Source organism: Dermacentor albipictus, chromosome 2 (genome assembly GCF_038994185.2).
Source record: "Dermacentor albipictus isolate Rhodes 1998 colony chromosome 2, USDA_Dalb.pri_finalv2, whole genome shotgun sequence".
Lineage (NCBI taxonomy): Eukaryota > Metazoa > Arthropoda > Arachnida > Ixodida > Ixodidae > Dermacentor > Dermacentor albipictus.
Genome location: NC_091822.1, coordinates 72,341,120 through 72,360,303, shown reverse-complemented (window position 1 = coordinate 72,360,303; position 19,184 = coordinate 72,341,120). Strand labels below are relative to the sequence as shown.

The 19,184-nt window shown below is 45.0% G+C and overlaps 1 protein-coding gene across 2 annotated transcripts in view; it reads right to left on the bottom strand.

Moving 5' to 3' along the window:
• Positions 1-1,959: 1,959 nt before the first annotated feature.
• The window catches only part of LOC135908198 (monocarboxylate transporter 14-like), an 88,216-nt gene continuing 70,991 nt past the window's right edge, over positions 1,960-19,184 (bottom strand). For both annotated transcript variants that reach the window (XM_065439951.1, XM_065439952.1), the window contains exons 4-7: positions 18,401-18,633; positions 9,549-9,692; positions 3,813-4,688; positions 1,960-2,852 (exon numbers count right to left, since the gene is read on the bottom strand). In XM_065439951.1, the coding sequence (XP_065296023.1) occupies positions 2,659-2,852; positions 3,813-4,688; positions 9,549-9,692; positions 18,401-18,633 (1,447 nt within the window). In that variant the 3' untranslated portion in view covers positions 1,960-2,658. The remainder of the gene's footprint in view (positions 2,853-3,812; positions 4,689-9,548; positions 9,693-18,400; positions 18,634-19,184) is intronic.

Genomic DNA, 19,184 nt, shown 5'->3' with positions numbered 1-19,184 from the left:
TAAGCAGGCAAACACGTTTACTGATCAGAATATTAGCGCCACACAAGCTTTGTTTTAGCTTTCTTGCAGGGTTCATTATTTGGTGATTATAATTTGTCAGACCAAATTCCTTCTAACGACATTTGAGGAAAAGCGAAAAGTGTGTGGAACTTTATAAGCTGACACCGCAAGAAATGAAATTTTAGAGACCATTAACAAATCACTGTACTGGCAAGGAGTCTTTAGTATTGGTCCAAGTAAAAGCCAATAACGTCGCTGGAGCAACGTGCAACACGTGTTAGACTGCTGAAGTTGCGGTTAAACATAGAAATTCTAGGCCTTGGCTAAACAAGCACTGTTATACGGCTCACCTACAACATGGCTGCTGTAACGTGAAGCTCTTGCAGCCTGTTCCTCATTTATTGTTGCCATTAGCCCTGCACTACGGTCCAAAAATGTTTAGGGCACAGCGATTTTACCTGTCTGTTAAGCCATATTTCCAAAGCTGCAACAAATGCGCATCTGACATGACGTGGAGACACGGATTATACACAATTAGGCTGAACAAAAGAGGACATTTTTTTACACGGTTGTTTCGCCGTTAGCCTTCCGCTATTGGTCAGAATGTTTCGGGCCATGCCCCCTAAGCCCGTCTGTCTGGCGACGTCACAAAAGTGAGAGAACTGGCATTGTCAAAGTCACGTGTAGAATATTCCAAAAACACTGAATATTTTTGTCGGAATAGCTGGATACCCCCCTGTTCTGAAATAAACGCAAGATAGCTGTGCGCAATTTGCTCTAGCTCGGAGCCAGCGGCGAGAATATATTCTCTTCCGAATAATAAATATTTCTGCGTGACAGTATCACATAGTCGAACCCTTTCGGAACACATACGACATCGCTTTGGCAACTCTTCTTCTGTGAAGGTCGATTTTTGCAGCATTTTTAACTTTCTGTTGCACTCCGCCGTGGTATCTGATCAACCATCGGAAGCTAAGCAAGGCTAAGCGGACCAATCACAGACGCCGATCTCACACTCTTCCTTCGATTGCCTACCATGTTTTTACGGTGAGCCTAAGAGGCCCACGATGGTCCCGAGGCTGACGAAAAGTCGACACGGCCTGGCTCACGGCCTGGCTGAGCTCTCTTCAGTTTCTGTTAACATTCACTATTTGCAAATAAATCTTGCAAATAGTTTTATACGTGTAACATCTGGTGGAAGTGCTGAGCATCCGTCTTCTTCGCTGTGGAGCTCCGCAGCGCAGGTCACATTCAGCTTGTTAAAATACCACCTGGTGACGACACGTTGTCTACGCCTGCACCGGCACCGTCGGCTACCCAGGCCAGGTGTGTTGTCCCTGCACATCCGCATAGCCCCCGCAGACATTTCGGCCTCGTTGGTATGAACGTAGGAGAATGGCTCAGCACGTACCAGTGTGTCAGCAAGGGTAACAGGTGGGACTCTACCATAGTGCTAGCTGAAGTCATTTTCTATCTGGACGGAGCTCCGCGCGTTTGGTTCCAAACAAAATAAATGGAACTCACCAGCTGGTACCTCTTGAAGCAGAAGCTGTCCGGCCTTTTTGCCAATCTATCTAGTCGACAGCTAGCCGCCAAAAAGCAGCTCGCCACCCATGCCCAAAGTGCTACCAAGCCATATGTTTGCTACATTAGAGACGACGTTGCCCCATGTGACGAAATCGACACGTCCTTGGCAGAGTCAGACGGTGATGATGACAATGCCAGACGATGCCTCCCAATGGGCTGAATACCGGTGGATAAGATGAGGTCGACTTTAGCGCTTTTTTTTCTTTTCGGGAAAAAATCTCGACTTATATTCCCATTGAAACAGTATGTTCACTGTGCTGGCTCCGTCTCACTGAAGCACAGTGCATTTTCATTTCAAGTATTCAGGCAATTGAATAAGAAAAACCTGAAAATGTGGGCGATGTTGTTCGCTTTGAAAACAAACAAATTGACCTCATATTAACGACGAGAGTTTTATTGACCGGTTCAAACAACGATGTGGGTCACCCTCTGATGCTTGCGTTGGTTTATACAAAAGCTTGACGTCAGAAGAATGCAGCAAAATTAGAACTGAATACTTTTACATTACAAGTACCACGAACGCACTCTGGAGAAACCAAAACTGCTTGATGCTCGGTTCACTTCTCTCAGCATACTAGTTGCCGAGAATCTACCACAAGCTGACGCACTGATGCTTTCAAGTTCAGCAATTATTGTATAGTATAGGCGAAAATGCGTAGCCCTGGAAGCACTAAACCATTTAATGTGGCCAGCCTGCTGGTCATAGGAAATACAATAGACTTCTGTGGATGTTTAATTATATTAGTTGGCTTTTCAAGATTCGTGCCTCTCATTCTCGAAATATTTCGAACGTTACACCAGTTTGCAAGAAATCGCGCCGGTCAGTTGCGATATCAGTGTAAAGAAATAGCGGTAGGTTGTTTCAAAAGAGCTCCTATGAACGAACGCTCTTGTAAATTTGGTGCCTTGTCGGCATGACGTACTTTGTGCACGAGGTGCGACTTTCTCGCTTTGGTTCCTGTAAACAAGTCACCTGTCGCGTTTTCATCTGCTTGTAGCTCCTGTGGTGACTGAGCTGTCTTTCAATTAGAAGCAGCCATGCCGGTCAGCGCAGCACCATTATCTGAACCATCAAACCGCGGATAGTTCTTTTATGGGCTGTAAATCTTGCATAACACACGCGTAGGATGGCTGCTCCCGTTGCTGTCTTCTCTGCATCGCTTCTCGCCAAGTCAGCAACCCCAAAAGTACAGCGTGTACCAGGCACAAGATGGCAAGCATGACGTAAAGATGATCGTACGATCCGTTAATTTCTCGAAAAAAACCTGCAAAGAGGAAATAATGATGTAATACGTGCTGCCGAAATCCGTGAGATGGCACAACTTCGATTTGAAGAATCTTATCGTCTACCCAGACTGTTTCCCCAGAAAAATAAAAGGATTGAGAGTTCAGAACTTTATTTTCATCTGGGCATCGAACCTAGGACTAGCAAACTTCCAGGGTAGTTGTTCCACCATTTCAGCTAACTGTACTTTTCTGTATTGCCTGTTGAACTACATGTAAACAAAAATCCTAATGATCGAATATTACACTCGTTCTATGTGTGTTGGATCTATTCTTACAATCTATTATCTCATAAAAAGTACCCAGTTTCCAACATCTGAGCTGCCTGTAGGCTAATGGATGACAAGGAAGGCTGAATTGATCAGCAACTCAAAGCGTAAGAACACAGCATATATGAAATATCTTGACAAGATTTTCCGCAGAACAAATTTAATAGATTTACTATACCTGCGTATCGAGTTGCCCACAAGTTCTGCCTTGCTCAGCCATTTCTTAGCCTCCTTGTTAGCGCAATTGGTACAGAACAATCACATTGAAAAGGCGGTTATACCTGCTTTGATCCGCAGCCGTGGAGGACTTACGCAACAGCGAAGCTTCGTTGCTGAGAAACGGCAGCTATGCGCTACTATTGGGAGGTCACCAACATTTCCCTCTCTTGAAGGAGCGAGGTAACATAACCTTTATATGCGGATGTATTGTGCATTTTACAAACATGGAATAAGCTATACGTAACGGTCGGTGCGATGAAGAGGTGGGAAGAATGATCAACATCATGCATTAAGCCACTGGTTCCCGGACACAGACGGAAACAGAAGGTATACGCCGTTTTAGGGCCTAGTAAGTAAAACAAGTTTTGTGCAGAGAAAGCTTGCAGTACGCCTATAAGTGTGAAACACCTCGCTTTACGGAAAGATTCAACACATTAAGATGAAGCAACTCACCAATAATTGAAGGTCCTGAAAGCCACAGTGGTAATGCCAACAGTCCTCCCACGCCGCTGCAGAAAGTGAAGCATTCCACGCCCACATGGTCCGAGACGATCACGGACTTGATGCACAGCACGTAGCCCTGCGCGACTCCCATGACTGAGGCCGCTACAACTAGGCCAGCGTACGTCGATACGTGTGTCAGCACAAAGAAGCATATGGCGGCTGCTAAAAAGCTTGCCACGGCCGTTGGGGAACGAGAGGAGCTAATTTTGTCAGTTAAGAATGGAATCACCACACGGCCAACGAGAAGTCCCACGGAGTTGTAAACCACAACCTGCTTGCTGTCTTCGAGTGTACAACCCTTGTCGACCCCGTAGGCTACCACCGTCGCGTTAAACGTCCCGAACAAGTACTCACACATGGCAGAGTAGAATACAGCCGCGTAGAAATGCCAAGTTCGCATGCTCGCCAATGTGCTTGTGAATGAGCTGGTCGTTGCCCACAGGCGGTCAGCGGGAGGAAGCACCTCCGGTATATTATGTGAGGGGGCCGACGGTATTTTCTTAGAGTTGCTTAAAGGGTTTTGCGCATCTAGGTTATGTGGTGTCCTTCTCCGCCTTTCGGTAAAGGCGCAAAAACGTATTCTAGTTGGGCTGGGCACCCTGATGAACATTGTGAATGGCACTACGTGCAACAGTAGGCCTCCGGTTAAAAGAAGGCAGCCTTCAACTCCATACGTGTTCGCCAGGTGCCAAAGTAGTGATGTGCCAGCTATTCCGGAAAAAGCCCTCGCTATCCACATTATTGCGAATGCAGTACCACTATATTTCTTGAAGTAGAGAAGGATATACAGGGTGTAACCCAGCAACGCTGTGCCAATTCCAGCTCCTGTGATGAGAAAGAAATTGAACAGTGGTCTGAGTGCCTACTAGAAATGAGTTTCCAAAAGCAATGCATTCCTCGCAAACGAGGGTAATCATTAAAAAGCCAAGGTACGAAGAATTACAACAATTACCAATGTTTGCAGCGTTCCTGTAGAAACGAAATGACAATCAGATCATATGGACCTTTCCGGTGTAATACTGTGAACAGTTCGTCGGCGCCAAAGACTTTTGTGCCTTGTGAACTTAGCTGCAAAGCTTCATTTGCTTAGACAAAGATTACTTGCTTGTGGCTGCGGAAGCGCAAGTTATCGGCTCAGCTATCATATCAAGCAGTACCGTAAAACAACAGTGTTTAGATTTCACACTTGTGTCAGATCCACAATGGGGAGTAAGCAAAATGAGAAGCTAATTTCTATATTTTAGTGCCCAGGAGTTTGCATTAAAGTGCTCCCAAGAGAGTGCGGATTACAATTTTTAATTTGTATTACCTGTAAGAACAGGCTATTGGCTGCGATATAGAGCATTAAGTGACAGCACCATCGCCGCGCTAGTTTAGATATCCTGTCGTCGACATGCATGCTTTTCTTTGCACAGTGGGGTGCTTCTCTGTGTGCAACTTGAGCCCATTGTCTACTAATGAAACATGCTAACCGCACTTAAACGATGATAGTTGATTGCCCTCCAGTTCCAAAGCATTTCAGGAAACCTTCAGAAAATTTCGATTACACCTAAGCTAATTCCATGAGAGCGCATCTCGCGATGACTGTTGACGTTAATGCGATTATTATTCAAGCAAGGCCGCTGCACACCATATTCCTAAAGACAGCTTTCCAGCGCGCACCGTCTCCAAACCGAAGGCGTTCGTTTGTGTTCTAGTAAGTTTTGTAGGCCATCAATTGGTTTGGCAGCTATCGACAGCGTTCTGCTCCGAGGGCTTTGTTGTGCGATGGATGATCTCGCGTGAATCTTTTGCGCGTATTGTGTTGCATGTGTTTCGCGTGTCGTTGCTTACTTCGGCAGCTGATATGGCCCTCTCAGAGGACATGGATTAATTGCAAGGGTGGCTGTGTAACTCGTTTTATATATAGTCGCGATGGGCGTCACAGAGGGCTCAATGTGCAGCTTTTGTATATTGTATTAGGTATCTCGAAATGAGCGTCTAGTGTGGAGTATATTGTACTGAGCTATTTTTTGGGGAGCACGAGTGTCCTTTCATGTGCTGATAGCAGGCACAAGCTGCACACCAATGCTGCGTAAGTAGGCTAAGAATGATAATCGCATTTAAAAGCGTCGACTTCCATTCAACGGGACAACGTTTGGCGTGCTCAAAGTACGTGCTTCGGCACCATATTCGCTATTGTTGTGAGCGCTTGTCTAACGTCCGCCTATTGTGTGGACATTGCAGTTGCGCAACTAAACTAACACAGCTTCTGGTAATCCTCCACTAGTTACAATATGGGTATGAATTCCAAATTTTACAACGAGGTTAACGAAGCAACCTAGTCTGCGTTCTATTTCACCACTTCTACGCAAACATATCTGCTTTTCTCTTTTTCAGTAACCTGAGAAATGCATCAAAATCCTTGATTTCAGTTAAAAAAGCGAGGTCACTGCGAGTGGCATCTCGCTAGCAGAATTGCAATGTGGCTTCTCCCACGGTTGTTCTTACCACGGCAACATCAAAATCGCAGCATATAATTACGGACTATGTTTCCATGGTTAGGCGACGGACTGACGCTTCGCAAAAGTTCCAACTGATTGACTGCTTATAATAGCTGTCAACAACTCGGTCTTGTGACATTCCGCGAGTGAGTGCCATGTCACACTTGACCCTCGCTGCTTTTATTTTGTTTTTGTAGCAGAGAATGACACTACCAAAATGCCTAATTTCACTTTATATGCAACTGGTTCGCTCCGTAGTGGGATTAGAACCACATTATAAAAACACACCTCAGGCACACCTAGGGCGACAGTAATGCGACAGTCACTAAGGGACTACAGTCTTGCAAAGATAGCCTTAAGATTAAGTGTGCCCCGTGATGCGATATAGGTGGTTAACGTTCCCTTCTTTGGTACCGTGCATGTGTTTTACACTGGGCTCAACCAGAATTGCCCGATATGCGCAAGTCACGCAATTATCATTGCGCTAGTTTCCTGGCATCTACGAGAGATGGCGCTACTTTCCATTTGGAAGCTGTGTGCCTTTAAATATCTACCTCAAAAGCTTGGACACGGAATGAAGGACGAGGTCAGGAAAGTTGGCAACGAAGCACAGGTTGATTGAAAGTGTATTAGACAGTCAGGCGTCATTAAAAAGGAGGTGAGAGAAACAGAGACGGTACATTGGATTCAAAGTATGGAGACAAAAGAGAGCATGGAGATTTACAAAAACAGGCAGGAGGCAAATGCTGTGCGATAACGCAAACGTGAGTGCCTCGCTAGTTGAGACCCAAACTAGCCGCATGAGGGAAAAAACATACCAGCCAAATTTGCGCCGCATGATGGCGCGTGTGTGTGCTACAAAAGAAAAAAAAACGAGAGGACACAGTTCGGAAACTACTCGGCATATCCTAATGGCATGCCAAAATATTGAAGGAGCGAGAGGCGCCGGGAGTGTCCACCTTGGAGAAGCATACAGATTCAAGGAAGGTGGAAAGATTAACTGGTCAGCAGTCGCGATAAGTCAGGGATGATTAGAGTGCTCATGGAAGAATAAGTAGGGAAGAGATTGATAAAACAAGAGTCATTGCAAGAAGCGTTGGTAATAATACAGTATAATGATAGAGGTACTAAATACTAATGTTAAGATAGAGATCAGATAGGAGAAATGCTAGAAAGCGATAGATGATGTAAAGCTTAAATAAATAAAGCAGGCTATAGTCGAGTACATCTTTGGAAAAAAGGAGAGGCCACGCCAAGATGACCGAAGCGCACAGCCGATTGCCTTCGTGACAAAAGAAATAGTCCCGCTCAAAAAGTTGTGCTTCTAAAACACGCAAATCTGGGTATAAACACGGCTTTTTCTTTTATCTTGATGACCGGTTTGGTAGAGCTACCGTGATTGGAATGCAACAGCACATGGCGGATTGCGAGAAAAAAATAGCCCCATGCCTTCTACAATGCTGCACGTCGTCTGCTTTTTAGATTCATTGCAAGGGAGGAAAGTAGAAAGAGCAGCTCTGCATGGCTTTTGCGCTGCTTTACATGTGAACGGAAGATTAACTACTCGTTTCCCGAGCTTAAAAGGGACCATTTGCTACGTAAAAAGTACCTAAAAAGATGTGTTTATAGAAACCATTACAACCCTGGGATGAGACGACGACATGCCCATAAAGCTTCTCGCAAAGCCTCAGAAATAACCTTGTGCTATAGATCAACGTGACAATTATGCCTTCTCTACAAACGCACCCCTTATGTAATCTGCCCTCGCGTGTACTCAAAGAAAAAAAGTTAACTGTCGCATTAGCATGCGCTAAAGAGGATGAAGACGAAAGCCTCCGTGCTCACGAGATATTCACTAAGGTAATTGACGCCCTAAAATTATATAATTGTTGGTGTTTTGCGTCCCAAAACCAGGATCTGATTACGAGGCGCGCTGTAGCGGGCCAGCTCCGGTGATTTAGACGACATGGTGTTCTTTAACGTGAACATAAATATAAGTACACGGGTGTTTCCGCCCCCATCGAAACGCGGCCGCCGTGGCCGGAATTCGATCCAGTGGATTTCGTGCTTATTAGACCAACACCATAGGCACTAAGCAACAACAACGTGTATTTGTCGTTCGCTGCTTGTTTTCTACCACCATAGGCCGTGAGTTCGAGTGGTTTGATTACCTATATCCTAATTTACTGTACGGTAATTACCTTCACCTTCATTACCACAAAAGGTCGTTAGTTCGACTCCAACCACTGGTCGTGGATTTGACCATCAATGGCGACACCATCAATTTGGTGTCACTGAATATTGATCGCCCCAATGGTTGATGCTTGGAGTGCCTTAACTAACTCTATCCTAATTAATTTCGTCTTAATTACCACGAATAGTCGTGGGCACCCACCAGAGGTCATGTGTTCGAGGGCCTTAATTAATCTTATCCTAATTAAGTATATATTCATAAATTTCGCCTTGATTCACACCAAAATTCGTGAGTCCGACTCCCGCCAGCGGTCGTGGGTTGGTCCATCAATGGTGACACCATCAATTTTTGTACCACTCAATTTCAGTGCCACCGAAGGTCGAGGATTCGTCTCCCACGAAAGGTCATGGGTTCGATTACCACCAATCGTCGTGGGTGGCACAATCTTTTTTGGTATCATGACGCCGGGCGGTCAATTTTTTTATAACGTTGGACAACGGATTTTTCAACTCATGAGGCACTTAAGGCTTTCGCCTTAAAATGAATGAATTAATTAATGCGTTTTTTTAAATGTTCTGTATGCTGCCTGTATCGACGTGTTTTGTGCGTGCTGTGCATCAGTGACATAGACTGTTCGTATAATTTCACTTTTCACCAGACATTCTCAACTAGACTTGCACGGAAGGCGTGTCCCCTGGCGGTAATCTCCAGGATTATACTGCAGGAAGAGCATCTTTTTTTATGTTACACACGATGCAAAGCAATGTCATATGTCGTCGCGTGTTGCCCCCACTCTAACGTCACAGCTCCTACTTTATACCAGATACGTATAACTGCATGCATATGTACACATGTAGACATTCGCATACACGTAGGAATACCTTCCCGTGAATTTAAGGAATAAATGGGATGCCATTTCCTTTTCTATATATTTTCATATATCTGAGCTACACTATAGCGTTCGGTGAAGCTGTGGTGTAGCAGACCGCAAAATGCGCGCAGTCATACCATGAAGCACGCCGAACGTAAACGCCATCCAGGAAATGTTCGGAGCGAAGGCGGACGCCACGAGGCCAAGTGAAGCCAGGAAGCCTCCCGCAAGGGTGATGTGATAGACGGACACCTTATGTTGAAGCTGGCCAACCACTAAACCTGCAAATTGACCGAACGACGACGTTAGTGCGAAGAGTTGCTATAACGACTCGCCTAATTAGAAAAAAAAAACATTAGGGCTCACAATCAATTATGCTAGTTACTCAATAGGGAACTCGCATAATTCCGACAACTATGTGGTGCCGTCAGGCGACGCTGATTTCCGGCCACCAGTGTTAGGCACAGTGATCAGTCGGCTCCAGTAGCCGGGTAGCCGGTTACCTGCTCCTTCGCATGCATGCATGTATCTTTCTTTTGGTTTCGCAATGGTGTTTAACTGAAATTTGACATGCCAACCTACACCTGCGTGCGCCAATGCAAACACTTGTACGTCTACCCTGTTCCAGCCGTAAGGCGTAGGTAAGAGCATAAAATTAAGTACGGCGTTCAACGCACCGTCTTCACCTGTCATATAGGACGTTTTGTGACTTTGCCAACAGTAACATTGCCAATAGTAACATTGCCAATAGTAACATAACGTGTAACACATTTAAGCGCGATAGCTTCGACTCACCAGTCCAGTGTATTTATAGGAATGCGCTGAGCGTTTACGACACCAATCGTCGCAACGAGCTGCGTCGCTCGCCTAAACTCGTGTGGGTGACGGCAGTCACGTTTATTGCGCCAAGGATGATATGCCGGGCCAACGGTGGCCGCGAACAGATGACCGGATTGTGTGGCTGAATACTTTTGCATTTGCGATACCAATTTGACCGAGGCAGATCATGATCGCTCGGATTGCTACGCCATATCACAAAATGTCACAGCATGCCACGCCTCTTGATTTCTTCGCAATTTTCCTTTAGTTTCCAATGACGGAATGTGAAATTACGTAACACTTGACAAAGCTTGTACCTCTCCCCTTGCAGCCTTCAACGATGCCTCCGTGGGACAGGTGCCGGAGCATGCCAAGGTATTCCCCCTGTCCCCTCAGGGGAAACAAGGCTTGCTGCCGGAGTACCATGGTATGTGACGAACACGGCGTGGATATTTTAGAATACCAGAGCAACCTCTTTGAGACCCGTAGCAGAGCTCGCGCGACCCAAGACATTTCTACGGACATTCTGCACCCACCCACATGACTATCTTTCCCGATGGCGCCTGTAACCCTCTGTGCGCACTGGGTTGTTGGAAGTAGGCAAAATCTCGATTAAAACGAACTTTTCTCATTGGTCGCAGAACAGGCAAATCTGAATAACGCCGGAAGGATTAGCGATACGCGTTGAAAACGTTGGAATAAATCAAAATTCTCCGTTAGAGGCAGCACAACTTTCAATTGGCGATTGTTTTTTGTTTTCATTCAATAAGGCAGTTGTATTTTTTTTTCGATAATAATTTGCTACTAAATGACAATGTAATTGTAGCTGGGAGAAGCCTCTGAAGATGTATTGAAATTCTATTACAGGCAACTTATGGCAGCGTTGTTGGCTTCAGACAATATTTAGTTCTGGCATCGAATGCTCCTCAAGCGATGAAACATTGGTACGCATAAGGCATCCGTCATCGCCACATAAGAAACCCAGTTTTGGTTTATGACTACGAGTGTTAAATGTCATATTAAGAAAAATGCCAGGAAAATACTGCAAAGCTTCTTCCCATTAAGGCAGAGTCCTCTTCCTGGGGCAATGTGAGATCGCTCAGGGCCTCCATAAGCCCACTCGTGGAGAGAAGTGGTGCAATTTTTAGCAGCATGTTCATGGCAATGCAATCTACTGCTTATAAAAAAATGAATTAGGACTCGAAAAATTTGAAGTGATTGGTGTCGTCCTTGGTGTTTTCCTGTATTTGAAATCAACATTCGGTTACAATATTTAGCGCGTACATCTTCAAAAATTGCAGCGTTATAGCACCCAAGAAAATGAAATGTCACGACGTATCCTCTACCTATAACGTACTACTGAGTTTGTACTCATTAGCGGGCAATCCTGCAATAAATTCCGCCACACAAGGTGTCCCACATAGAAGTAGGGTGTGTCATTTTCACATTGTCTGATATAAGAATGCCATCGTAAAGATTGATCATACTGCAAAATAGAATGCATGTACTGACGACAGCAGCTAATTTTCTCCTGCCGTTTTGTTATTGAAGTGTCTCGCATATCCCATAAGACAGTTGAATTAGAATGTTAGCTACGGAGAATGAAATCACGTTAAATGGTGATAAAACTAAACCTCTAAGTTATCACGCACGAAAAAATATTGATGAATTTCCGGCTACTGTACTTACCCATGTTGAAATTAAGGTTGCCCAAATTGTTAACACGCAAGGTTCAGTTAATCTGTCTTCGCATCCGCACATTGGCAACCTCCGAAACAAACTTTTTGAAACAGCTGATGTAATGCGCCATCACTATTTTACACTATAGTTGCAGTTGACTTGGTCCATATAATTAATAATTTTAACGCGTGCTTATATGCATTACTGAAGTATAGAGAACCACTGGAAAAGATAATATCAAGCAACTACACTTTCTTCAAAAAAGTATGTAACGTGATTTGCCAAGTTCACTTCTCCATGTAAACCGTGACATGTGCAAAATTGGCATAGAATGTATGTATTTTTACACTGTTACTACATTTGAAACATGAAATAAATAATAACAATGACGCGCTGAATGCAAAGGCTCAATTAAGCTTTAGATTTATTGTTTACTACACACGTATTTCATGAAAATATAAAATTGAACAAATACTGTGCTATTACAGTTCCACTTACAGTCTTGTTAAAAAAGTTCGCGAAAAATAGTGAAATAAACTCATACTATATCTCTATGAAGAATGTTCGTAATAAATATACTTTAACCTCCTTGATACTTCTGTTTGAACTGTGTATATGCATATTACTCCTCTCTTGGATCCTTATGGTACTTCTACAGCACTCTGACATTATAACTTATTATCGTATATAAATTTTCATATCTATTTAATACACTAGAAATCGAATTACTTATTTTGCTATAAAACATTCCTGTTTTATGTCTAGCTATGTTAAAGTTGAATATATATTCATTATAGAAGATTACCTTTATCAAGTATTTGAACGTTGGTCGTAAATAATTTATTTTAATTGTTCGTGCAATTCAATTTTCTGTAAATTATGTAGAGCTTGTTATCTATTCCTTAATTTTATTGAATTAGTATGTTTTTATGCTTTTGTACTTTGTAAGCATGCTACCACTGTGTGCCATGTTTCGGAAGAACTGGCGCAGTTGGCTGTGCCCTAAATATTGGTAGGCTGTTAAATAAAGATTCATGTATTTATTAGGTGAATGATGACCGACTTACACGTTTTTAATTCTTGTCGCATCGCTGTTAAGTAATCAAGCTTTGGGGGTACGTGGTTTACCTGTGTTACGACGAGCTGCGTCGTACGACATATCGCAATAGACGTCAAGTAGCCGGTAAATCTTGCCCTGCCCTTCAACAGTATTGCTGTGTGAGAGAAATATGCAGTGCGCCAAAACAAGAAGACGTTCGGCTGAGTTGCCTACGTAACAATAAAGAAAGATAACAGACAAGGGAAATTATAAAGCAACAAAGTAATCCACTTGCCTAAAATTACCCGAAGCAAAAGAAATACTGTAGGGGAGCTGTTCACATCAAGATTTCTGGGAGCATAAGCTTTGCACTCGCAGCTTTCTTAGGCAGCCACGTCTTAGAATGCCTCTGCGGACCGGTGTTCTGTTTGTTGAGCTTGAACTATGTAAGATGGTGTTTAAGTACGAATTTCTTTTGAATGAGTAATGCTTGCCCTCATGTATACAGTAATGTTCAATGTATACATAATGGTCTGCACTGAAATTGCGCCGGTTGCTACCGTACATATCTGTTGTTTTTTCGGCTATACTATTCGAAAAATGAAATTTTTGCAAACTTCCCTTAGGGAAGAACCAAGATTATATAGTTAAGAAGACTCATTTCTAAGGATCATCTACGCAGCCCCGACCTTTGGCCCTATAACGTAAAACTATTTCATATGTTTTTATCCCAATCTCCTGACGTCAGATTTGCGTAACCGCCTACACAAGCATCGGGCGGTATCCCGCAGGATTGTCTCAACAGACCAATCAAACGCTTTCCTCGTTTATAAGAGGTAACCTTTGTTTGCTTGAAAACGAATAACATTGCCTACACTAAGCGGCTTGTCTTATCTAATTGGCTCACAAGAGGTGAGGAGCACGATCGAGTGGAGAGGGATTCGATCGGGCCGAGCCACTGCACTGCTAATCGATAACCGTATAAAGAGGGGGATGTCGGCGTCTGCGATTGGTGCGCTTTCCCTTGCATAGCTTGCGGTTGCTCGTCGACAATCGCGGCGGCATGCAATGGAAGCTTAATCAGGGGGGGGACACTCCTCGGTTCCGGTGGCGCAGGAAATTGGCGCCATCTGTGTACAGGGCGACGCAAAAATCTGTTTCCCTTGCATGGCCTCGTAGATCATCGCGCGCACGCGCGCCGATCCAGGTGGCCAAGCCCTTCCCCCCGCTAGGCTCCTCTCCCTACGCCCTCTCTCGTAATACACTCTCAACTCCCTCACCTTCGACAGTCTACGCGCCGCGCCGCCGTGCCATCCCCGCCGGCCCGGCTGCTGCTTAGTCCGCTACGTAACGCTTTATTTTTGTTATCTACTGTCATCGAGATACGTGCGCTGCTGTGCGTTTACCGACGTGGCTAGTTTAGTCAGTTCTGTGTTCCTCGGTAGCTGTGTGCTTGTGCTCCGCGATGTTTCACCCGTTTCACGACTCGTACCGCTCGTGCATCGTGCAGTGGTGCACAAATACCTCAAAAACAAGCCCTGCAAGGTTGTTCCGGGTGCCCAAAGACAACAGGTGAGCGCTCAGACCCAAGGACATCAGAAGGCGCATGTACACGAACACAGCCCTGTCCATTTGTGTACTCCATGAGGCTCCGGACGTCGTTGCGCCTTGATTGTGCTACACTTGCCTCTTCCCGGTAGAGAAAGCTGACAAATAGATGTTCCTCCTCATTGTCACCTGGTCTGTGACTTGTGTTTTTCTGTGCCAAGTCTCATTCTGCAACTTCAGTAACTTGCCCAGCTTTCCATACCGCCCTCAGTGCTTTTTCTGTGTATCACGTTCTACAAACCAACTAACAGCTGAAAAATTACTGTTAGTGTTTGTGTACTATCTCAGTAACCCCCGATGGGAAAACCGCGCGAACAACCTTCATGTGTAGGCATGATACGCTTTTTTTTCCTCTGGAAAGCATGAGCATTGCAAGTGTCCTACATGCAGATTTTTGCAGTTCATGTTTATTATACAAGGGACAGCCCAGTAGGTACGACTTAGTGCCTTAAGTGACGTAATTTTACTGCTAAGCATTGCATTCGGGTAGAAAGAAGGGTCGTGTTGGCTTGTTTTACCTGGTCTTTGATTGAGGAATACGCCTTTCTGCGAATGTTTTCTATGTGCTGCTGCAAAAGCCGACTATCTCCTGTTCCCTTGCCACCTTTACTCAAGTTGTGACCAAGTGCGAAATAATGTGATAATGTTTGTTTCAGTTTTTAGTACGATGTTATTTTTTTCTGCCATGTTTTTTTTCAATTTGTTCAGTAGTAATGAACATGTCAAGCATTTCATATATTTTCGTGCGGATCTATAAGTGAGCTTTCTTTTGGTATGGCTCTGAATCAAACAATGTTAGCATTTTATTCTATCTTTCAGGTGTTTTGCGTGTCCTTGTTTTTGCCATTACTAGTGAGTTTTCCCTTTTTATAGTTGTCATGACTACGTCATACACGTCGTCCAATTTTGTGCAATATCTTAGTGCACATATCAGGAGCTCGTCTACATTTAGGTCTTGAGGACGTTATATAAAAATGTTGTTTTTATATGTGTGTACATGGAATGGCCTTCGCGTTTTCTAGCGCTTTCACTGCACGCTTTCTTTTGTTATTTCACCATCTGTGAACTTTTGTCTTTAGTGCTCTTGTATATGTCATGCACCTCTCACTTTTGCTCATTTTTGGAGCGTGTATCACACCACGTTGTAAGAAAAATCTCTTTTCGGAAACGAAGTCAATAAAGCGAGGCTAAACATCTGTTGTGTTGGAAGTAGAATTTTTTTTATGTCCCGCCACATGCTGGTATAATATAAGTATGGGCAAGACTGCGTGCGTGCCAATGCATAGCCCACGGCGCACCACGCTCCAGCTCGCAAGCAATGCCAATGCGCCGCGTAGCGCGCGCATTGCTTGCGAGCTGGCGCGTGGCGCGCGGTAACAAGCGCGCTATAAAAAAGAAAAAACGCGCCGCTTACGGGTAAAAACAAAAAAAAAAGTGAGCGGCGCGCGCGACATGGGGGAAAGAGAGAAAGAGAGTGGAGCGGGTCGGCATAATAAAAACAAAAAGGAAAGAAAAACGTTTGGGAGAGGAGGCGCCGCGCGGCTGCTGTTGCTGTTGCCATGGCAACGTAAACAATCATGTGCGCCGCCATTTTGCCTAATGCGTCGCCCCTTCATTAGGGCCGTAACTGAAGGGGACCTTGGCGCTAGCGTCGAAAGAGCGTCTGCTCAAAAACGGCCAATGGGATGTATACGGAGTGTCCGCCCCCTGGCTTAATCACGATGCTAAAACGGACCCTCAGCAAAGAAGAGTTGGCAGAACGAGGTTGTAAACGTGCCAAAAGTGCTCGAAAATGTTGCGCGGCCACGCAAAAAGTTTTATTACACGCAAATAAACCCATGCTCTCCAGCCCGTGCGAGTAGCCAGTGCCAGAGTGATCGGTGGCAGCCATCTTTTATTCTTTTCTGAACAGGGCAACCTGCGCCTTGCTATCCAGAAGAAAATTAAGTTTTGTTCGGCTTACTAACACGTCTTTACCGCGTACACGTAGCCTTGGCGCGGTGAGTTTTTGCGGTTTTGTGACATTGCGTGACAGGCAGGTGAAGTGGGTGCAGTCCGAAAACTCTTTACCAATAGCCGAAGGCTAATGGCGAAAAAGCGTCGAATCAGAAATAACTATTTTGTTTTGTTTGGTAAAATCATGCACAATCAGTTTGTACGTTATATAATATGGCGAGCTATCGCGGTTTTTGTGACGTCGCGTGACAGACCGGTGAAGTAAGGGTGGTCCAAAAAAGTTTTTGACCAATGACGGAGGGCTGATTGCACAATTGGAATACAAAAGTTTGGAATAGTTTTACGTTAGAGCGCACCTTGTTTCAGCCCAAGCCACTTTCTAGACAAGCAAAACTTTCAATATTGCAGCGTTCCAAAGCTTTGACAATGTCCATTTCGGTGGCGTTAGGATTTTCTCGGAAATACTGTGATATGAAGCAATGTTTTTAAACCTCCCATGGTTGCTTAGTGGACATGGTGCTGGACTGCTGTAAAAGAGGTCGCGGGATCGAATCCCAGCCATGGCGGCTGCATTGCGATGGGGTGCGAAGTGCGAGAACGCCCATGTACTTACATTTAGGTGCACGTGAAAGAAGTCCAGGTGATCCAAGTTTCCTGAGTCTACCACTATGGCGTGCCTCATAATCGGATCATGGTTTTGGCACGTAAAGTCCCATAATCTAATTTATTGTTTGTGAGATAAACTACGAATGCGCGTATACGATGCGGATGTCAGCCCTCACAAAAATATGTTCGTGGTGGTGGAGCAGTCTTCACGGAATTTCGATTTTTACGCACGAAGCACATCATCATTACAAACACGCACTGATTGCAATATGGTAATTTTGGGCGCTGCAACGTAAAACTATTACAAACCTTTCTATTCGAATTCTGCAGTAAGGCTTACGCGATTGGTTAAGAACTTTTTTGGACCTTAGCCTGGCTGTCACGGGACGTCACGAAAACCGCGCTCCGCATCTGATACGACATGTGCACATTGATTATGCATGGTTTGATCTAACAAAACCAAATGGTTATTTCTGATTCGACGCCTTTGCGCCATTATCCCTCGGCTATTAGGCAAAGCCTTTAGGGCTGCACCCACTTCACCCTTTCCTGTCACGCGACGTCACAAAACCACAAAAACTCACCGTGTCAAAGTGACGTGTACCCGCTGAAGATGCTATATTATGCCGAACAAAACTGAGTTTTTTTCTGAATAGCCGCAGGCTGCCCCGTTCTGAAAGGTAACAAAGATGGCTGCCACCGATCGCCCAGGCACTGGCTACTCACACCTACCGGAAAGCATGGGTTTATTTGCGTATAATAAATGTTTTGCGTGGCCGTGTAACGTTTTCGAGCACTTTCGGCACGTTTGCGACCTCGTTCTGCCAACTCTTCTTTGCTAAGGATCCGTTTTAGCGTCATTCTTAAGCTTCCATTGCATGCCGCCGCGATTTTCGACCAACCACATCGAGTTAAATAAGGGAAAGCGGACCAATCGCAGACGCCGGCACCACCCTCTGCATCCGGTTATAGATTTTCAGTGCAGTGGCTCGGCCCCATCAAATCCTTCTCCACTTGAGCGTGCTCCTCGCCTCTTGTCAACCAATTAGACAAGACAAGCCGCTCAGGGTAGGCAATGCTATTCGTTTTTGAAGCAAGCAAAAGTGACCTCCTTTGAAGCAGGAAAATGCTTGATTAGTGTGTTCAGACAACCCTGCGGGTGACCGCGCGACGGTTGCGTCGCCGGTTACGCAAATCTGACGCCAGGGGATGGCAATAAAAGCATTTTGGAATAGTTTTACGTTATAGGGCCCGTTTTCCAAATAAAAACTGATGCCGTACACACAAGCGTTCCAGCGATGACCATAACGCTCGAAGGCCAGGCTGCTTGCCCGTGCCTGATCTCGTACTTTTGCGTGAACAGCACGTAGAGAAAGCCGTAGCAAGAGCTGTTCATGACTAGTAAGAAGGCGGACAGCGACGAGGTGAGCGGAACGCTCCAGCATCTGTCCACCAGAACTCGCCTCCGCTCATGTTCCGACGACGCCAGTCGGGAGTCATGCAAAGCCATTTCTCTGCACACACATATAAAAAAAAACACAAAATAAAGTGATGCAAAGCATTACTTGAATGAATGTTTCAATAATGGCTGTTGTGAGTGACTCGCCAAAGCGCGCCAATATTTGTAACGGTATCGTAGCTTGATGATGATATTGAATCCTGTGTGTTGACTGAAGGGCTGACTCCGCAGTCTAATCGGCACGATCGTCAACTATGTGGCGCCGCAGTGCCTAGGAAACCACGAAAATGTGACGTGCACGATGCCTTCGTCTAAGGTGTGGATGAGCTCGATAATCTCGAACACCAGTTGTTCGCGTAGTTGACGCCACAGTGCTGATAGTAAAGACTCAAAGTTGTGCTTTCGATTCGCTAAATGTAGGCCGACCTCAATGCTGTCATGCGGCGACGACACGATTTGCTGCTGGAACAAGTGCAAGTTCCACCGGCCTTGATATTGTCCAGCGTCACGTCTTGGAACTGACGGTGGTGGCCCTCGGTGGGAAAGATGGCGGCTCCGGCCAATTCCTGCAGGGTCGCAGAGCTCTAAATATTGAAGTGGCTGTGT